The 20,633-nt window shown below is 42.7% G+C and overlaps 1 protein-coding gene and 1 long non-coding RNA gene across 4 annotated transcripts; one reads left to right on the top strand and one right to left on the bottom strand.

Annotated features, from left to right (window-relative positions):
• The first annotated feature begins 230 nt into the window (after positions 1-230).
• Positions 231-1,681, top strand: LOC146427547 (uncharacterized). Its single transcript, XR_014856361.1, has 3 exons — positions 231-387; positions 441-493; positions 530-1,681. It is a non-coding gene; the product is annotated as an uncharacterized LOC146427547 (long non-coding RNA).
• Positions 1,682-3,511: 1,830 nt separating this feature from the next.
• On the bottom strand, positions 3,512-11,866 carry LAYN (layilin). Of its 3 annotated transcripts, XM_085081610.1 has the most exons (8): positions 11,650-11,862; positions 11,021-11,044; positions 8,787-9,084; positions 6,573-6,730; positions 6,201-6,239; positions 5,816-5,884; positions 5,417-5,519; positions 3,512-4,274 (listed from the first exon to the last, which is right to left on the bottom strand). In XM_085081610.1, the coding sequence occupies exons 1-8, from the start codon at positions 11,714-11,716 to the stop codon at positions 3,950-3,952; spliced, it is 1,083 nt and encodes a 360-aa protein (XP_084937736.1). In that variant the 5' UTR covers positions 11,717-11,862; the 3' UTR covers positions 3,512-3,949. The 3 variants fall into 3 exon arrangements, with proteins under 3 accessions (XP_084937736.1, XP_084937738.1, XP_084937737.1); XM_085081612.1 differs by lacking the exon at positions 5,816-5,884 and having other exon boundaries at positions 11,650-11,866; XM_085081611.1 differs by lacking the exon at positions 11,021-11,044 and having other exon boundaries at positions 11,650-11,860.
• Positions 11,867-20,633: the final 8,767 nt, after the last annotated feature.

Below are 20,633 nucleotides of genomic sequence, written 5' to 3'. Positions count from 1 at the left end.
CTGCCACCGACCGGCGGGACCCACTCTGTGCCATCACTGCCAACACTCACTGCCACCAACCCCGGCGGGGACACTGCCACCCCTCCGCGCTGGCATCACCCCGTTCAGCGCCCTTGCCGCGCCGAGGTCACCCCGGGCAGGTGGCACGGCAGCGCGTCCGGCCGGTTTGGGATGTCCCCAAGCCCCGGCGGAAGGAGTCGCGGCTCGTGTTGGTGCGGAACTCGCTGTGTTCTAGTTTTTGGCCGCTGCTCCTCGTCCTGTCACACCGAGCAGAGCCTGGCACCATCCTCTGTCCCCTTTGGAGATACTGACATGCCTTAGTGACATCCTCTCTGAGTAACCAGGTCCGTCACTAGCAGGGTGACAGGGGACGAGGTGGCGCCGGCTGTCCCTCCAGCCCCAGGTGTCCCTCCAGCCCCAGGTGTCCCTCCAGCCCCAAGTGTCCCTCCAGCCCCAGGTGTCCCTCCAGCCCCAAGTGTCCCTCCAGCCCCAGGTGTCCCTCCAGCCCCAGGTGTCCCTGCAGCCTCAGGTGTCCCTCCAGCCCCGAATCGGGGGCTCCACACACCCAGACCCCAGGCTGCTGCTCCTGGCTCAGACTCTGCATGTCCTAAATGCAGTTTGCTGACAGAAATTCTCCCTCCCTGGCCCCGAGCAGCATTTCCAAGTCACAAGTCACTCCAGATCGCAAAAATGTCTTTTCTTGGTGTGTCAGTGTCCCCAAATCCTGCTCAGCATCACACAGCTCTGAGCCCCGCTGTTTAGGAAAGGATGTGGACATGGTGGGATGCATGCAGAGAGGTGACAGAATTGGTGACAGGGAGCAGGGCTGTCCTGTGGGGTGCTGGGATCTTCCAGATCAGAGCAAAAGAGGCTGAGGGACAACCTGAAATGGTTAGAGGACCATCAGAGTGGAAAACATGTGAAAAAATGTAAAGCCCTTTATGGTAAAGTTCCTTTTCAGTACTAAGTCCACTGCTTTAGGTGTGCAGTAGTTTGCTTTCATTTAAAAATTTCAAGCTATTTCAGCAATCTTTGCTCTCCCAGTTCAAACCTGTCCCTCCCCATCTCACGCTGGAGGGCTGATTTGGGATTTCTGAGTGATTTGGGAAGCAGCAATCACCCCAGGAAGCTTTGCCCAGCTCCCCTGACCAAACAAGGCACATCCCCAGGCTGATGGGACACCACGTGCCTGTCGAATCAGCAGCAGCCACCGAGCTTTTCTGGACACAGAGTGGACACAAACAGCTCAAAACAGAGCTGGGCCACCAAAAAAGAAGGAAAAAAAAAAAGGAAAAATGCAAGGAACAAATTTGCTTTGCCTTTTTAGGCAGGTTTGACACGCAAAGCTGCCTCATCCTCGTGAAAAGTCGGTTCCTTCTGTCCTTTGTCAACCAGCGATGACTGTTCCGAGGAGCTCCGTGCAGAAATCAATGCTTGTCCTTCACGCTGTGACATCCCTGGGAGGAGTGACATTTGGGGATGACGCTGCTGGCTCGGGCTGCCATGGAGAAGAACTGAGCTGCTGCTGCTGCTGCTCGATTTATCCCTCCTGAAGTTGTGGCAGTGACTAAACTGCTGCTTTGGGTTAGTCAGACATCCACCCTCCGCACTGATTGACAGGGACGTGAGCAAGCCTTCCTAATGCCACCCCAATAGCAAATGTCATCCCAAACTTGCCAAATTTCGCTTCTCTTTCGCCTTTTTGTGCGTCAAAAGTTGCTTTTTTTCGCAGGGTGTTACCTAATGTTCACTCCCAGTCGTTTTGTTCCAAATGAACAACTCTAAATGACGTTTTAAATGAATTTTGTTCTAAATATAATATCATATCATATTATATCATCCCATAATAAAAATAATATAATATATATCTATAGTATAGTATATAGTATAGTATAATATAATATAATATAATATAATATAATATAATATAATATTTTTGTTCTAAAAATAATTTTGTTCTAAATGAACAACTCTAAATGACATTTTAAATGAATTTTGTCGTAAATATAATATAATATCATATCATATCATATCATATCATATCATAATAAAAATAATAGAATATATAAAAATATATATGATATGATATGATGATATGATATGATATGATGATATAATATATAATATATAATATAATATAATATTTTGTTCTAAAAATAATTTTGTTCTAAATGAAAAGCTCTAAATGAAGTTTTTAGCCTTAAAACATTTATTCGCTTCCAAGCCTCACCCCGGTGCAAAATCAATTATTAAATGGGATTTTTGTGCTGGGAAAACTTCTGCAGGAACCCCTCTTGTGCTGCACCCCACAAAGCCATCCACGGCAGGAAAGTTCAGCACACAAACCCACTACTTAAAAACTCTTCACCCCCAAAAAAACCTCTTTGTAGGCATCTTTCAGAGGCCATGGATGGTTTTTTGCTCTGCTCCAAGGAAAGGGATTCAAACTCCTCCCAAAAAAGGGCCAGAGCAGCTTTTCCCAGGCCAAACGTGGAGCTCACATGCCCTCGTGTGGCCACAGCTCCTGCACGGCCTGGGATGCCTAAAGGAGGTGGGAAAAAGAGGAATTTATAGGATTTCCTCGCCCTGATAACTCCCAGATAACTCTGCCTGAGCCCAACGGGAAGCTCAAAATCCAGATCACACACTTGGTTGCCAAAATGTGGCTTTGCACACCTAAACTCCAACTTCTGACAAGTTTTTCCCCCTTGTTTTTCTGTTTTTTTCAGTGCCTAAAAGATGCATAATAGCTGCCATGAAGAATAAAAGAAGAGACCGAGAATACAAGATTAAAAGTAGGTAGAATTTTTTTTCGTTTTGCACTAATTACTGCATTAAAAACTCCAGATATTGTGACTGCCCAGCCCTGAGCACTCTCCTGTCATCAGGATTTTGCTTTTCCCCAGAAACTGTTGCTAACTCGATGCCATTTTTGAAACAATTAGAAGATTTTTATTATTTTTTAAATGGATTTCTTCTGTCAGGGATTTCTCTTGCCCCACATCCCTGTGGAGGAGCAGCCACTGTGACACTGCAGAGATGCACTTGGGACATTTAGGAAGTGAGAAGCAGCTGTGAAAACTGAAATATTTCAATGTCTGCAGCACACAGCAAGAGCTCAGAGATCTAAAAACTTCTTCCTGCATGTTGACTTTGGCAGAACAGATCCATGGCTCTGCCTGCTCTCAGTTCTGTTGTTTCAGCCTCACTCAAAACACCTTTTTGCCAAACATTTGTTTCCTGGCAGCTTATTAAAATCGATTTTTTTTTTTCATTTTCCTTTTTATTTATTCCCATGCGATGGAGAAGAGCAAACTTTAGGGAACTAAAGCAATTTTAGGTGTTTGTTCTGCAGCAAAATGTTGCTCTCCTGGAGCCAGAAAATCATCTGCAGAGCAAGAGGTGTGAAATATTTGTGTTCCTGCCTGGCATTCTTTGTTTTCTTGGTCTCAGTCCCTCCCAGCAGGACGAGGGAGAGAATTGGATGAGGAAAAGTGAGAAAATTCACGGGTTGAGATATAGAAATTTAATAGACAAGGTAAAAGTTGCACACACAAGCAGAGCAAACCGAGGAATTCATTCCCCACTCCCCGGTGTTCAGCACCTCCAGGGAAGCAGAGCTCCATCACAAATAACTTTTAGCACCTTTGAAGAGGAGTAGGTCTGTCAATAAATAAGGATTTTTGGATTGTCCTGCAGTTTCAAGGCATATCTTTGGTACAAAAGGCAACCAAGGGAAGCCATTCCCGGGGCAAAGGGGGTTTGATGCCAAGCCAAATCTCCACATTCTTTTCAGTTTAAAAACCCCAATTCTTCCAGAAAACAGAAGAATCTAAAGAACAAGACAAACTCAGGACAAACACCACTCACACCATTATTTAACAAGTGCACAGAGAGGGCAGGTTGGCACCCAAACCCCAAATTCCAGCTTTTTTTCGGGTCCATTTCCTCAATATCCATAAATCTCATTCTCCACCCAGGTGGACTCCTCGCTCCTGCCCACGCTGTCCCCGCAGAGCTCGTAGATGTCGTTGGTGACAAAGCCACTCTCGCTGCTGGCCAGTGTCACCAAGCCACTGCTGGAGGTGTCCTTGGTGTCCCTGCAGGAGCTGCCCAGCCCCTCCCGGGCCCGGAAGGAGGAATTCTTGGGGACAGGTCTGTCCCCAGCCAGGTCAGCTTCTGATTGCTTCTGGATCACCTGGTGGATGTCCAGCTCGGGGTGGGGCAGCCAGGCAGTGTCACCTTTCGGGGTCACATCCAGGTGTTCCCGGCTCCTTGGAGGGCAGGGGGAGGGAAAAGTCATTAAATGTTTTGGATTTCTAAAAATCCCTGTTCTTTCAGAAAATTGAATATAGGGACAAGGCAAACCCAGGGCAAAAAACACATATTGAAACATTATTATTATTATTATTATTATTATTAAAACCAGACATTTTTATTAAAACAGAACATTATTATTAAAACAAAAACCACATTATTAAAACAGTTAATGGCTCCTTGGAGGGCAGGGGAAAAGGAAAACCATGAAATGCTGTGAATCTTTAAAAACCTCTATTCTTTCAGAAAATGGAATAAAGGGACAAGGTAAATCCAGGGCAAAAACCACATATTAAAACATTATTACTATTATTATTATTATTATTATTAAACCCAGACATTATTATTAAAACAAAACATTATTATTAAAACAATTAATGGCTCCTTAGAGGGCAGGCAGAAAGGAAAAGCCATGAGATGCTTTGGATCTTTAAAAACACATATTCTTTCAGAAAATTGAATATAGGGACAAGGTAAACCTAGGACAAAAAGCACATATTGAAACATTATTATTGTTATTGTTATTGTTTGTTATTGTTATTGTTATTGTTATTGTTATTGTTATTGTTATTGTTATGGAAAAGCCACGAAATGCTTTGAATCTTTACAAACACCTGTTCTTTCAGAAAATAGAAATTTTCCATTTTCCAAGGTAAACCCAGGACAAACACCACATATATCATTATTAAAACAATTAATGGCTCCTTAGAGGGCAGGGGAAGGGAAAAGCCATGAAATGCTTTGGTATACAGAGGAAAACACAAAACAACACCAGAAATCTTCCAGCAATTTAATGATGACCCTCAAGGGAAGCTGAATGGGGTATGAATTTTGATAATTCAAAGCTTTAATAAGAAATGCAGAAGGGTTAACACATCAAAATCATAATCTTGGTTACACTATTCCCTACCTACTATATCTGTGAACACAACAAAATGATATATAACGTGATTTATTTCGAATTTTACTTCCCAATCAACTCAGCCTGGAGCATCCACACATTTAATTTCAGCATTTCTCTGGCACGGTGCAATTAGCTGCCAGCTGATTGCCAGGACAAGGTGTCACTGCTGGCTGGGGACACAGAAATGCCACTCACCTCTTGACAAAGAGCCAGAAGCAGGAGATGCCTGAAATGGCCACCAGGAGAAGCAGCACAGGGATGCTGGAGATGAGGATGTAGGCAAGGCTCTGAGCAGGTTCTGGAGGGAAAAATGAGTCAGGGTGGTGAGGAGGAAATGGAAATTGAAATTTGTTTTGTGGTTAATCACAAAGAAGACATAAATAATTGAGTGATGGATTCAAAGTGGCTTTTTCACACCCAAAATACTCAATACAACTTTGGATTTTGAACGTTTTTGCAGCCAGAGCAACATCTTTAGGTTTGTCATGGGAAATATTTGAGGGAATTGTTTTTATTTCAGAGGCTCTTATCTATATTCAGTCTTCTACATTTTGAGCCAAATATTTGAAAAAAGGTTTTGAAAGCTCAGCTCACCTTTGGCTCCCCCAGCTGTCCCATTGGCACCTTTCCTCCTGCGTTCCTCTGGCAATTCTGTTGCCACAGCTGGAAAGAAAAAACTTCATTAATGTGGTTTTGAAAGAGCAAAAAATAAAAAATCATAAAAAGGGAGGGTGAGAGAGGATTGAGAGCTGCAAAGGTGTGCAAAATGTGCTGGGATTTGTTTGCTTCACGTCCTGCCAGATTCTGAGATTTTTCCATGCAGGATGGAGCATGGAATAGCAGAGGGAAAATGCAACCTGCAGGGAAGTTTGCTCAGGAGGTTTTCTGAGTGTCCTTGACAGTGAATGTCAGTGTTTCCACTGGAAGTCAGCATGTCATTAAAAAGAGAAAAATCCCAAACAAATGATGTCCAACTCACCTCTTCGGGAATTCTCTATTGGAGCTTTTGTTGGCTTCTCTGAAAGGAAAAAAAAAAAATCACAATTTCCTCATGAGTGGGGAGACCAAACATCCTGACCAGCCTGACAACCTGAGCACTGCTCTTCAGCCTTCTCCCTCCACCAGAGCCCACCTGAGATCCCAAAAAGTCCACAAAAATCCTCAGGGAATCGATGGAAGCCACGAGCAGCTCCAGATAGGAGGCACTGGGATGGTTTTCCCCATTTGCTGCACGGATTTAAAGAATTTAAAGCCATCCCTGTCCCACCAGAGAAGCTGAGGATTCCCCTGTCACTCCCTGCACTCTCCTCATTCCTCCTGCTGGAAGTTTGGTTTGGAATTACCTCCTTACCCAGGGAATACTTGCAGATGAAGTTGTTTTTCATGTTGCATCTGTCGTCGTTCCACTGGAACATGTAGGGTCCCCCGAGGCCAGGGGGGGCAGAGGGCTGGTGGTACATCACCCCACAGATCTCAGCCCCACACGATGGCTCATCTGCATACCAGTTCCTGGGAAACACAATAAAAACCCCACTGAAGGCTTGGATGGGAATAAAACACAGTCAGAGAGGATTGCAGCACATCCCACATTCCCACTGGGGAAAATGGAATGATAAAATCCAATTATTTATTATTTTAATCCGTATTTTTTACCCACACTCCCACTGGGCAAAATGGGAATGATAAAATCCAATTATTTATTATTTTAATTCGTATTTTTTAACAGAAAACTCAGCAAGCAAGGTGTTCAACAAGTACTAAGGAGCAAAGGGTTGAGCTCCTCACTGCCTGAACCTCTCTGCAAAGCTCAGGAGAACTTCAGACCTGTGCAAAATCATCTCTCACTATTTTCGGCCTCAGAGCCTGCAAAATGTAATGAAAAGATGCAAAAGCTGCAGCAGGATCTGGTTTTCTTTCTCTCAAAATGCACCATCAGTCTGGCAGATAATTTTATTTTGTTTTCTAAGAATAAACTTCCCCAGCAGCCACCTGTGCAGCTTTTCCAAGCAGTGCACAGCAAGGAGATTTACTGGTAACCCTGCAATATCACTGCTGTTGAAAAGATATTTTCTGCAGCTCAGAAAACACCTCAAAACGTGTCCTGATTTTGCCAATTGTTCAATCCCCACTGATTTTGGAGCAAGCAATGTTCTGCATGCCAAGAGTTTGCTGCAAGTCAATCCACAAGGAGATAAATCATCCCAGATAAATCATTCCAGATATCCCAAGGTATTCAGCACGGGAGAACACCCAATTAAAGCAGTGTTTTCCCAACCATTCCAATGCTTTATTCCTCCCTCACTTCCTTCCTTGGCTTTCTCACTCAGCATCAATGAGCTGTGTCTCACCAATGGAAGGAAGAAAAACTCGTCTGTTCCTTAGCAGCAGGTTGTGGTTCCAACTTCCCTTGATCCACCCCCAAAATCTGAACCATGGCAGAGACTCTGAGATGTCGAAAGCAGTTTTGGTTTATTCATTTCTGAGTAGCTGAATTTCCCAGGGCAAAAAGGTCACAATTCCAAGGTTTTTTTGCACATCTGATATGAGGAAGGATGCAATTTGGTGTAATTTTTTTTTTCTTTTATAATTTAATTATAACAAATCCTGTGGTTCCTTAAAGATAAGGAGGCAGATAAATGCTGTGTAAACTTTAGTTATTGCAGTGTCTGCAATAAATCCTGCAGCTCTAATATTTTGCTGCCTCACAGGGGAAAATGTTATTCCCTCAGTAAGCAGAAGAACTCATTTTTCAGAACTTCAGGAGAGCTGCAGTGCAGGAATCTCCAGGCCAAAGCACACCATTTACAGGTGCCTAAGCAGAGATTTTTAAGGCCACACCACTTGTTCCTTCCCCTCCTTTTAGCAACCAAAAAATATCAATTCAGCCTCAAGCAAACACTCTGGATGTCTTATATGGAGCAAGAAATGGAATAAAAATGACGTGGATGGGACACAAATGACAGTTGGGACAACACTGCTTGGATTCATTGGACAAAAATCCTTATTTCTGCAAGCACTGACAGTCTCTGACCAGCATCCCTCCAAATTTCAGAAGAGAAATGTCGCTGTTGAGCCGCTAGCAGGGAAAAAGACCCCAGTTCTCAGTGTGACAAGAAAGAGGAAATTTATTCTTTTGATTTCAATGTATATAGACTTTTCAGAGGTCGCCCAGATTGGTCAGCCAGAAACCTCCCCCTAGGCCAGATTGGCCAGGCCTGAACTGTCCAAATCTCGAGACACTCTTTTTAAAACATCCAAACTTTATCTTTGTTTATAAAACACAGAGGAAAGTTCTCATGGGAATGACCTGTGCTAGCCACATAAGGCCACACCACTTGTACTTTCCCCTCCTTTTAGCAACCAAAAAATATCAATTCAGCCTCAAGCAAGCACTCTGGATGTCTTATATGGAGCAAGAAATGGAATACAAAGGTTGTAGATGGGACACAAATGACAGCTGGGACAACACTGCTTGGATTCATTGGACAAAAATCCTTATTTCTGCAAGCACTGACAATCCCTGACCAACATCCCTCCAAATTTCAGAAGAGGAATTTCCACTCACCGAAACTTGGCAGAGCTCCCGTCCGACCAGGAGTAGAAACTCTGACACTCCGTGCTGTTCTCCTCCTCCTCCTTCCTCCTCCTCAGCCCAATCCAGAAATCCCCATCCGAGGCCAGGAGGCTCCTGATGAAGGACTCGATGAGTCTCTGCTCCGCCGCGGTCTCGATGCTCACGAGGTGTCCTCCGTCGGCTCGGCACGCCAGCTGAGCTTCCTCGTAGCTGGTTCTGCGCGAGGCGTCGTGGAAATAGACGATTTTGTAGCAGGGTTTCTGCGTGCCGCGCCGGCACACCGTCTGGCCTGCGGAGAGGGAGGGCCAAAATTCGGGCTGAAGTGTCGGTTTGGCGGAGTGTCGCGGTGTTTGTGTGGGAAATACAGCATGGGTGGATGGTAAATTAATGTTAAAATGTCCATTTGGGGAGTTTCGTAGTGTTTGTGTGGAAAATGCAGCACGGGTGGAAGCTAAATTCGTGCTAAAATATTGGTTTGGGGGAGTTTTGTAGTGTTTGTGGGGGAAATACAGCACGGGTGGAAGGTAAATTCGTGGTAAAATATCAATTTGGAGGTAAAATATCAATTTTATCAATTTGATGCGCAAAACACAACACAGGTAAAAGGTAAATTAATGCTAAAGTGTCAGTTTGAATGAGTTTTGCAGTGTTGGTATAGAAAACACAGCAGAGGTAGAAGGTAAATTAATGCTAAAATATCAGTTTGGAGGTGTTTCGTAGTGTTTGTGTGGGAAATACAGCATGGGTGAAAGGTAAATTAAGGCTAAAATATCGGTTTGGAGGAGTTTTGCAGTGTTGATATGGAAAATGCAACAGAGGTAGAAGATCAATTAATGCTAAAATATCAATTTGGAGGAGTTTTGAAGTGTTGATGTGGAAAACTCAACACAGGTAAAAGGTAAATTAATGCTAAAATATCAGTTTGGGGGAGTTTTGCAGTGTTGATGTGCAAAACACACAACAGAGGTAGAAGATAAATTAATGCTAAAATATTGATTTGGAGGAGTTTTGCAGTGTTGATATAGAAAACACAACAGAGGTAGAAGATAAATTAATGCTAAAATATCAGTTTGGAGGAGTTTTGCAGTGTTGATGTAGAAAACACAACACGGGTGAAAAGTAAATTAATGCTAAAATATCAATTTGGAGGTGTTTTGCAGTATTGATATAGAAAACACGACACAGGTGAAAGGTAAATTAATGCTAAAATATCAGTTTGGGGGAGTTTTGCAGTGTTGGTATAGAAACCACCACACAGGTGAAAGCCTCTCAGAGATTTCCTCACACAAGCAGAGGCAGCAAGAATTTCTCTTCTGGGATTTATGCCTCATGGAGTGTATATTGCAGCATCACAGAATCCTGGAAAACTTTGGGATGGAAGAAACCTTAAAAACCATCTCGTCCCACCCCTGCCATGAGCAGGGACACTTTCCTCTATCCCAATTGCTCCAAGCCCTGTCCAGCCTGGCCTTGGACACTGCCAGGGATCCAGGGACATCCACAACTCCTCTGGCCAGAAAGGTCTCACCACCCTCACGGAGCAAAAAATTCTGATTAACATCCAACCTCAACCTCTTCCAGTTCCCAGTGTCTATTCCATGCATCACAAGAAGAATTCCCACAGCCCAATTTCCAGCTCTGCAATGTCTCTGACTGCCCAGGCAGTAAACAATGTCTGTTTTCAGGCTAACGACACAAGCCAAGGACTTTCTCATGCAGAAGCAGCGCAGCTTATTTTGGTTACGAGGGAAGATCAAAGTGAAAAGACACATCATCCAAAACGATGCACTCGTGTGTTTTTCAGCAGAGCAGTCCCAATGTTTAGACTGCAGAAACAAACAGTTTTGTTTTGCTGGGTAAATATTTCTTTGCAGACACAATCTGCTAACCTACACGGTTTTATTTCTGAAGGAAAACATTTGTGATGGGCTTGGAACAAATGGGATAAAACAGGACAGGTCACTACAAACCCCTCCAGGGGATATTAGCTGGCTTTGCTTTATTCTTTCATGTTGGCCCCTGTGAGAGTGAGAGTTTAAACACCTCTCACACTGCTATTTTGGAACAGTTTAGTAGCCAGAATTAGAGTTTGCTAACGTTTTACATGGAAATTGCAATAGGAACAGGATTTTTACCACAACAGCAGTGTAAAAGAATGCATTTCTAGCACAGCCTGTGTTTCTCTTGGGAATTGGACTCTCAGAGAAAAAGGCAAAGCCTCTTACCTCTCCTGAGGGAAATGTCCACTGCTGTTGGGAGAGGCAGAAGGAAAACACAGACAGCAAATATTCATTAACAAAACTCCAACTTTCTAGCAACAGCGTCACCAAAACTGCATCAATTTTTTCCTTATTAACTGGCAGAAAGTCTCTGCCTTATCAGCCGAACTTGGCATTCCTTTCAGCTGAGGAAAAGCTGATTGGAGTCGATTCCTGGCAGGACTTCACTGCTCCTTGGGATCCCAAACTCAGTTTAGGGCATTGTGTGAGCAGCTCTGAGCAAGGCTGAAAGGATCCCTTGTGTTTCCCCTTGATCTGCTCACTCGGGATCTGCCGCAGAGCCCGCTGGCTCCAGCCAGCTCCCCAGGGCAGGGCGGCGGGGAAAACCAGCTGGAAAACTTGGCAAAGATGGAGATCTTTTTCTGGCACCATCAAATCCAACCTTTCCCGAAGCGAGAGCATTCCTGCCCATGTCGCGACAGCATCCCGCGCATCCCGACCCTCCCAGCGGGGCCGGAGGGACTTCTCCGGGATAGGGAAGATCCCCCACTATCCCCACGATCCCCACGATCCCCCAGGATCCCCAGCATCCCCACGATCCCCACGATCCCCCCCGGTTCCCGATCCCCTCTCACCGCTGAGCAGTCTCGCTCCCGCCGCGCAGCCCAGCGCAGCCGCGCACAGAGCTGCGGCAGCCAGCATCGCTCCGGCGGGATGGGGAGAGCCGGCAGCTCCTCCTTCCTTCTTTCCTTCCTTCCTTCCCTGCCTCCTCCTCCTCCTCCTCCTCGGGCTCAGCTCAGCCCTGACACGGCGGGATCGGCACAGCTCCGGGGCTGAGCGCTCTCCGCTCTCCTCTTTTCCCTGGCTGGAGCTCCCAACTCTCCATCCCCTGCTGCCTGCATCCCCCCGGTTCAGTTTTATACCCTAAATCCCATCCCCGCCCATCGCAGCCTCGCCAGGAGCCACCCACGGGCGGATCCAGCGGGTTTCGCGTTTTTATAAAAGGTTCTTCCTTCTCTTTGCCAGATCTGGGTTTGCTTTGAAGAACCTTTAGTGTTCCCAAGCCTCTGAGTCAAACCCTGATCTGTTCTATCCACCCCAACCATTATATCCCAATATATTGGAATTATATCCCAATTATATCCTCAATACATCCCAATATTTAGTTTTCTAAATATCCCGAGCTGGAAGGGATCCCAAGGATCCCCAAGTCCAGTTTGGAGTGAGCAATCCACAATTTCGGTGTTTTTACCGCATGATGCTCACAATGCCCTGAGGAAGTGCTTTGGGAAGGGAAAAAGCAAAGCAGGGGAAAAAAGGGAATCAGCAGAGCTTTTTCCCAGATGGATCAAGGCTGTTCTTTCCCGGAGCTCGGGAAGTTGCTCTGCACCTGTTTCCTGGAGCTCAGGCTCCCCATCCAGCCCAGGATTTTCTGGCTCACACTCCAAGAGATTTTCCCAGGTCAGGGAAAAGGGGCAGAGCATCAAAATGACTCTGCTCAGGCAGGAAATCACCGCGATCAATACTTTAAAATAGCAGATCAATGGTTTTGTGGAAAACTTCAAACCTGGATGCACTTTGGGGAGTTCAGCTGGAGAAGCTGTCTGTGAAATTGGGATTTTAAGGAGAGGAAAATGCTTTAGAAAGCCGTGAGAACATCTCAGGGCAGGTCAGCAGTCAGGAATCCCAAAGGGAAATGTTGGAAAGCTGTTGGCTCTGCAGAGTGTAATGTCTGTGAAACAGGAACAGACTGATATTTCCTGGCTTTTTTAAAAATACAGAAACATTTTGGCTACCAGAATGTTCCCCGACTTGCTGAATCCCAGCCAGAATTAAAGCAAAATTTAAAATCTTCACAATTTTGAGAAACGGTGAACTTTCCATTTCCTTCTCTCGACCACTATTTAGAAACAAATGGAAAATATAGAGAAAGAAAAGGAGTAAAATACAGAAAAATAGCAGCAGCCTTTTAATTTCTAAATCTTATAATAATATGTATTATTGCAGGATAAAACCGAGTAGGTATTGTAATAGTAATAACAATAACAACAATAATAATAATAACCAAAAAAAGCAATAATAAATAATAATAACAACAATAATAATACTAATAAATAACAGGCTATCTTTTCCCCCCGAATAGAATCTGGGTATTTAAACCAAGGGAAATAAAAAATTCAAATTTAAACCAGGCCCAGCTTGAATACCCAGAATTTCAGCCAAGCAGACAGACTTGCTTCAGCATTTCAATAAACTTTGAGAAGAGGAAATGCTTAACAGGAACCAACTTAAAAACTTGAATAAGGAGGAAGGAGAAAAGGAGGTTTTTATGTCCAAAATGAAGACGTCATTCCTCAAAGCATCTTTTGAAATCTTGTTTTCCGGATTATTTCTCGAATCTCTGCACTTATCAACTTCGATAATTCAGTGCTGCTCTGAATTGAGGAATAACTGAGGAATAAAATTGAATAATTGAGGAATAAAATTGAATAATTGAGGAATAAAATTGTATTAATTCAGCTCTGTGGTTCTTGGGAAGGGCAGATGTTAAACCTTCAGCTCATTTATCTCTGCCTTGCATCTTGGGAATTACAGCAGAAGGAAAGAAAAGCCTTAATAAAACACAGACCTCCTACTCCTGGATTTTATTCTCCTGATAAACATCCGGCCAGGCAGGCAAAACCATCATAAATCAGTAAATCTACAGCTCACTGCTGATAATCATGAAAATCCCTGCATGAGTTCTTCCTTTGTTGCTCAAATTCGGTTTCTGAGAGCTTTTTAGGGAGCAGAGCAACCAGTTGGATAAGTTTGTTATAAACTGAGTTTTGGTGTTTCAGTGGGTAAAAACCTGGAGACAGCAGTGGAAAAAATAGTAAAAAAAAAAATAACAATGGCCAGGATGGAAAGATTCCTTTGGCATATCAAACTGAGAAATTTAGACAAATTGAAATTTATTCATTGTTGTTTTGAGATTGAAAATTGTACAATAATGTTATTTAGCTTTCTTAAACTTCATTTACCTCCTGTGCCTGTTGCTTCCTGCTGTCTGGCCTGGATTTTCACAGCCTGCAGGATCCTCTTGGACATAGCAATTTGTGGGATAAACCCACATTCCCTTCCCAGATTTATTCAATTTCCAGGGTTTGCTCCTTCAGATTTGTTCATGTCTGAATCCAACCTGAAATCTGGATTTGAACACTGAGAGACACCACTGACTGATAATAGCCTGAACTTTATTCTTAGCCCATCCAGCGCATTAATTTTAATTTTCTGAGACTCAGGGGATGCTTTTAGGATGTCCTACATTTCCATAAAGCCATTTATTCATCGAAATGGATCTTCATGGCTGCCAAAGCTGCAAACCTTGGCTTTCACCCGTGCTTGGAAAACACCTCCAAAGCCATCAAATCCACCCGAATTTAAAATAAAATTAAAAAAAAGAATGCAAGGCTCAGTGAACTGCTGCTGGCTCCAGGCAGAGCTCACAAAGCAGCCTCATTGCTGCTAATGGATGAGATGCCTTTTGGGATTATTAATGGGAAAAGGGGGATTGCTGAGTTGCAGGAAAGTCTTGCAGAGCTCAGCACCTCCCTGGCCTGAGTCCCAAAGGCTGCAGCTTTCCACTAAAAATGGGTGGTGCTTTACTAAAATTAGCAAAAAAAAAAAAAGATAACTGCAGAGTCAGGCTGAAAATGAAGTTGTGATGTTTAGTGGGGATTGCCTGAGTTTGCTTTATGTTGGTCAGTTTTATTGCTGGGGTGGCACACTAATTAAACAGTTAATTAATTGTGGTTCCAGTAGGAGTTTCCATCTCCTTTCAGGCCATTTTCACTCCAGTCCAACTTCCATCTTCCCCAAGGATGGGGCAGTTTTATTTATTTATAAATAGATAAGTTTATATTTATATTTATAAATTTATTTATAAATTAATCTATTTATAAATTACATATTTATAAATATATAATATTTATGGACATTATATATTTATAATATATAATTTATATTATATATTATAAATTATTATGGGGCAGTTATTTATTTATTTTTTTATTTTTATAAAGCTGCCACCACAGTTTTATTTATTCAGCAGGAATTCAGTGGAGGAAATGGGAGAACAGAGATCTCTGTCAGGCTGAGGTGAGCCCAGCCAGAATGGGAGCTGAAACCTAAAAATCTGGAGAAGAAAAACTCAAAACCCACATTTTTTCCTCATGGTTTTTAGTTGTAAATGACGTGAATCACCCGGAAAATCAGCTTGATGGGAATTCAGCATTTGTTTTATTTCACTTTCCTGTCATTGATGGTCCTGTCTTGTGTCTGCAGAATTACTGCTCCCAAATTCCTGATTCCAAATTCCTGATTCCAAATTCCTGATTCCAAATTCCTGATTTCCAAATTGCTGCTCCCAGCCTTCCAGACCTTTTCACCTGGCCGTGTGGCTAGTGATTGTTGCTTTGGGCAATCAGCTAACTACACTGCCTGGTAACCAGGCTGAGGGAGAGCCTTTCTTTGAGGATTATTGGGATTTTCTTAAAAAAACCAGCACTTTCTATCACTACTAAGCATTTTATCTATATTTAAATCCTTGGATGTTACGCTAAATGGTCAGAGGAAAAAAATACATTGAGTTTAATATTTAATCATTGCTTAAAACTCCCTTCACTTACCAGCATGTTTAATAAAACATGAACAAGAAATAGAAATGATTCATATCTGGCAGATAAGCTATAAAAGAAAAAAGTTCTCAGGCCAGTCTGGATGTAGAAACAATTAAATCTGCAGTAAATTAATGAATTTAAACAACAGAAAGGATTCTTGGGTTTAGGATTTTCGCTCCAACTTCATGATTTCTCACGATGTTCCCAACACTGCTGTGGGACAGGAAAAACCCTAGAAGCAAAGCTGCAAATAAATGACAAATAAATGAAATTATTGATGATTTTGGAGGAGGAATGAGGGAGTTTGGAGCTGCCAGGATGAGGATGGAATTCTGTGCCTTGTTTTGATGGCAGTGAGGTTAGTGATTGTGGGAGGAGGGAAACAATCAGCTAACTACACTGCCTGCAAACCAAGCACTGCTCAGGAATTCACACCTGGAACGACAGAAAACACTTCCAATAATTATATTCACATTCTGCATCTCCTCAAATGCTCTTAAAATAACAAGGAATTGGCAGGAATGGAAAATATTGGTCATATCAACCTTTGGTCAGAAGTTGATGTTGGTCATATCAACCTTTTTCTACTAAATTAGAAGTATTTATATCACAAATTAATTGTTGTTAGTAATAAAAACTGCAGCGAATGCAACACAAGGATTTCAAGAGTGTAAAGGCAAAGCAATTAAATCCTAAAATATTAAATTGTTATATAATACCACAGTGGAAAAGGGAGATGAGGGAAACCTTGGTGTGGAGTCCCTGCTGTATCCAGAGGTTGGAGAGCAAATCCAGCTGCAAATTTGGATCTGGATGGAAATTTGGATCACATGGGAACAAAATATTCCACGGGAATATCATCGTGTTTGGTTTGCAGCATCTCAGCTCATCCCCCTCGTCCCTGTTCCCTGCTTGCTCCATGTCCTGTGCCATGGATTTTGGTGCCATTTCCATGCAGAATTTGGCAGAATTTTCCAGAATGAAGTGCATTCACAGCGGCAGCAAGGATGGTGGAATTTCACCATTTCCCTGAATTTCAGAAAGCTTTTTTTTTTCCCCCAAAAAAACCCCCACAGGAGCACAGATCGTACTGTCAGTCAGATGTCAGAATTCTCCAATCTTTTCCACTCCTTGTGGCAGCTAAAGAAATCAGCAGATCTGTTCTGAGTGAGTGTGAGGAGTAATCATCAATTATGTCTCGTGCCTGGTAGATGTGCATGCAATTAATAAAGCTGGTTTATATAGATTTATCAAGCTAAAGCAGGAAGGAGACACAATTAATAAAGCTGTTTTATATAGATTTATCAGGAAGATATATATGTTTTATATAGATTTATCTCAGGAAGGAGACACAATCTGTGCAAGGATGAGTTTGTCTGCAAATGAAACAATTTCCCCACCTTCCCTCCGTAAATGCCTTAAAGAATTCAGGACTTACCCTGGAGCAGCTTACCTTGGAATAATCCTGCTGAGGGAAGAATTTGGGTTAAAATGGTTTAATGGGGAAGGGAAAAATGGATGGATCTTCACTCTTCCCATTGCCAGGGAACGGGAGATCTTAATTCTCAGGGAATTCAGCTGCTGGTGGAATTCCTCAGGGAATTCTCCCCTCTTTCCCGCTGGGGCTGCAGGTCGGAGTGTCCCGTTGGTGTCGCGGCTCAGCCCCGCTCCGGGGAGCTCTGTGTACTCCCTGTCACCATGGCCACCCCGCGGGCCACTCGGGCAGCCCAGGTGACCTCGGCCAGGGCAGCTCCCCTGGTTTCCATGGGCAAAGGCAGCAGGGAAAACACAGTTGGAGTTTCCATCCGAACAGCCCCAGGGAGGTGAGCCTGGCTGGGACACTGCTGGTATTCCCAACTCCTGGTATTCCCAACTCCTGGGGAATTCCATCCATCCTGGGGCTCCAGCCTGCTGGAATTCCCACCAAGAATCCCCAAAAAAGTGGAGAAACAGCTCCTCAGGCTCATCATCACCTCCTTCACCCCTTTCCCTGTTTTTCCCTTTCTTTCTTTGCCCCTGATCTGTTCAGCTCTGAAAAATCCCAGCAGCAAACAGAAGAAAACTCAGGAAATTTAGAGACAAACTTATCCTTGCAAGCTCTCAGATTGTGTCTCCTTGATAAATCTATATAAACCAGCTTTATCACGTTATTAATTGCATCCATCAGAAATAATTGATGACTCTTAGACTCCAAGAAATAAGCTCAGGTAGCTTTGCACTCTTTCCTTCGTTATTTAATTTTAGGACAACCTTTACCAACACCACTGAGGTTTTTAAGGTTTATTTCATTACTTAAATCACAAAATACTATCATTCTTAAATTAAATTCTAGTGAGATGTAGTACTCAAACTCTTAAAATTTTTGTGGCTTTGATCATAATAATCTTTTGGTTCACTCCAGTCAAAAATAATTCCTTGCCCAGAGTAATTTGGTTGGAATAAAAGTGTGTAAGTTTGTCTAAGTTTGGAACCTCCAGCCATGAGGTTTTTTTCTGCTCTCTTCACACCTGATGCTTCTAAACGTGACCAGAACAGTGACAAACAAATGCAAGCTGCTTTTCCCTCAGGAGATTCTCTCCTAGGGTTCTTTTCCATATAGAAATCACTCAGAATTTCTGAATTTTGTATCAATAGCCATGAACTTCAACTGCTTACCTGCAGGAATTGCCTGTTATCCACCAACCACACAAACCACACAGCTTGCAGAGGAAAGATTGCCACTGCCAAGCTGCACTTTGTTCCTTTATTTCCAAGCCTTTAAAGCAGGAAAACTGCAAAAATATCCTGCAGGGGTGAATATTTTCCCTCTGTGTTGGGGAAGCTGTGTTTGCTCTTGGCTTGGCCAGCAGTTACTACAGAAACTCTGCCTGGCTCTGTCCCTCTGTGCCTCAAGCCTGGGCTTGCCTGGTGACCCAGGGGACATCAGTTAATCTGCCTGAGAATGTTTGGGTGAGTTAGGGAGCTGAGCTGAATCCCACTGGAGGCTTTGGATGGATTTTCCTGCTTTCAGTGGTTTGGTTTCATCTCTCTGGATCAGTCCCACGGATGTCCAGACACTGATTTTTTAGTGGTTTGGCTTTTTTTTCCTTCTCCTAAGCAGGATTAAAACAGCATCATTTACCAAAAGGCATGAATAATTAATTAATTAACTAATTATATGTGATTTATATATTTTTATTTATATTGTATTATTTATAGATTATTAATTATCATTAACAAATTATTAATTAAGGCATTTCCTCATTTAGCTGCCTCCTCTCAGTCTCAACGCTTGGCTTGTCCATCCTGGTTTTGTTAAATCTGCTGGGATTTGGTTTGTGTTTGGAATGGATTGGAGGAGGATTTTCTGGCTCTCCTTGCTCTGGGCCAGGCTTGGTGCAGATATTTTCCTCCCCAGCAGATATTTCCCAAACAGGGCTGGGTTTGCCCCCAGCCAGTGACAGCAGTGACAACAGGATCTGAGCTCAGGGAATGTCCCTCATTCAACCAACCTGATTTTCCTTGTGGCTGGATTGGGATGCCAGAATTCCCTCCCCTCTGCTGTGCTGCTTTCTGTGACATCAGCAAGGAAAAATGCTTGAACTCCTGCAGGATGTTCAAAATACCAAGTTCACAATTCCTCACAACTTCTGTGTCAACCACAGTTTTAATAATCAGAGCCAACTGGCTGAACTGCTGAGAATTTTGCTTAAATTTTTCCTTGTTTGTCATTGAAAATATATAGAATTTGACCCAAATTCTGCCCTGTCACCCAAGAACTCTCAGGGTTGGTTTCTCAGGTGAGTTTGTTTGGTGCTGAGTTTGTTTTTGTGTCGACTATGGGAACAAGGAGCCCAACAGAAGGAGCTGGAGGAGAACTCCTGACTTCCCCTTTGTGGATGGCAAAGGACACAATTCTGTCACACGATTTCCCCACTCAGGACCTGCCTGGGCTTGCTGGGTTGAACAGGAAGGCAGGAGATGCTCCAAAACCCCATCCTGGGTGTCTCTGTGATCCAAACCAGCCTGGCATCTGGGACAGAACAGTCCTGGAGAATTCCTGGGGCTGAAATGTGTCAGGAGCAGGAATTATGATGGAATTATGATTGAATTATGATCAAATTATGATGGAATTATGATGGAATTATGATCAATTTATGATCGAATTATGATCAAATTATTATCGAATTATGATCAATTTATGATCAAATTATGATGGAATTATGATCAATTTATGATCGAATTATGATCAAATTATGATCGAATTATGATCAAATTATGATGGAATTATGATGGAATTATGATGGAATTATGATCAAATTATGATGGAATTATGATGGAATTATGATGGAATTATGATCAATTTATGATCGAATTATGATCGAATTATGATGGAATTGTGATCGAATTATGATCAAATTATGATCGAATTATGATCAAATTATTCCCCCCTGGGCAGGGGATGGATTCCCCACAATGCCTGCTGCTGTTTTAAGGTGTTTTTTTTAGCTTGGATAGCTCAAGGATAAAAGGAAATCAAAGTTTAGAGGAAGAGGTAATATATTTTATTAGGTTGTAATCTGAACTTGAGGAAAAATGACGTGAAATCAAAGAAATCTGAGTTAATATCAAGACTTTGGCCAGAAAAACGACATCATCCCTGGAGGAATCCCAATCTGTGTGTCTGGGATTGTGTAGGAAACCCTGAATGGGCTAAATTCATTGAGAAGAACTTCAAAAATTATAATTATGGGCCTTACCCACCATTTTTAGGTGGCAAATCTTGCTCTTTGCTATTTCCCTGGACACCAACTTTGTCATCTCAGTTAAAAACCCATTTTTTAACATTTTTTAAAAGATTTGTGTTGATTTCCCCCATTTTTTTTGGTAACATCCACTTCTGCAGTTCAGCCACAATTCAGTAAACTCAACATGATCAAAACTTTAAACTCACTTGAAAACTTTTATTTTTGGGTTTT

This window comes from Lichenostomus cassidix, chromosome 24 (assembly GCF_008360975.1).
Source record: "Lichenostomus cassidix isolate B80296 chromosome 24, HeHo_3.0, whole genome shotgun sequence".
Lineage (NCBI taxonomy): Eukaryota > Metazoa > Chordata > Aves > Passeriformes > Meliphagidae > Lichenostomus > Lichenostomus cassidix.
Note: the sequence above shows the minus strand (reverse complement) of the source record. Positions and strands in the feature narration are given on the sequence as shown.

Excerpts from the sequence above, each read along its gene's own strand:
- LAYN (XM_085081610.1), bottom strand. The coding sequence starts at position 11,716 with ATGCTGGCTGCCGCAGCTCTGTGCGCGGCTGCGCTGGGCTGCGCGGCG. Across the intron at positions 9,085-11,020 it reads GGACATTTCCCTCAGGAGAG|GCCAGACGGTGTGCCGGCGC; the intron begins GTAAGAGGCTTT and ends CCCTCTCCGCAG. Across the intron at positions 5,520-5,815 it reads GACAGCTGGGGGAGCCAAAG|AACCTGCTCAGAGCCTTGCC; the intron begins GTGAGCTGAGCT and ends TTTTCCCTCCAG.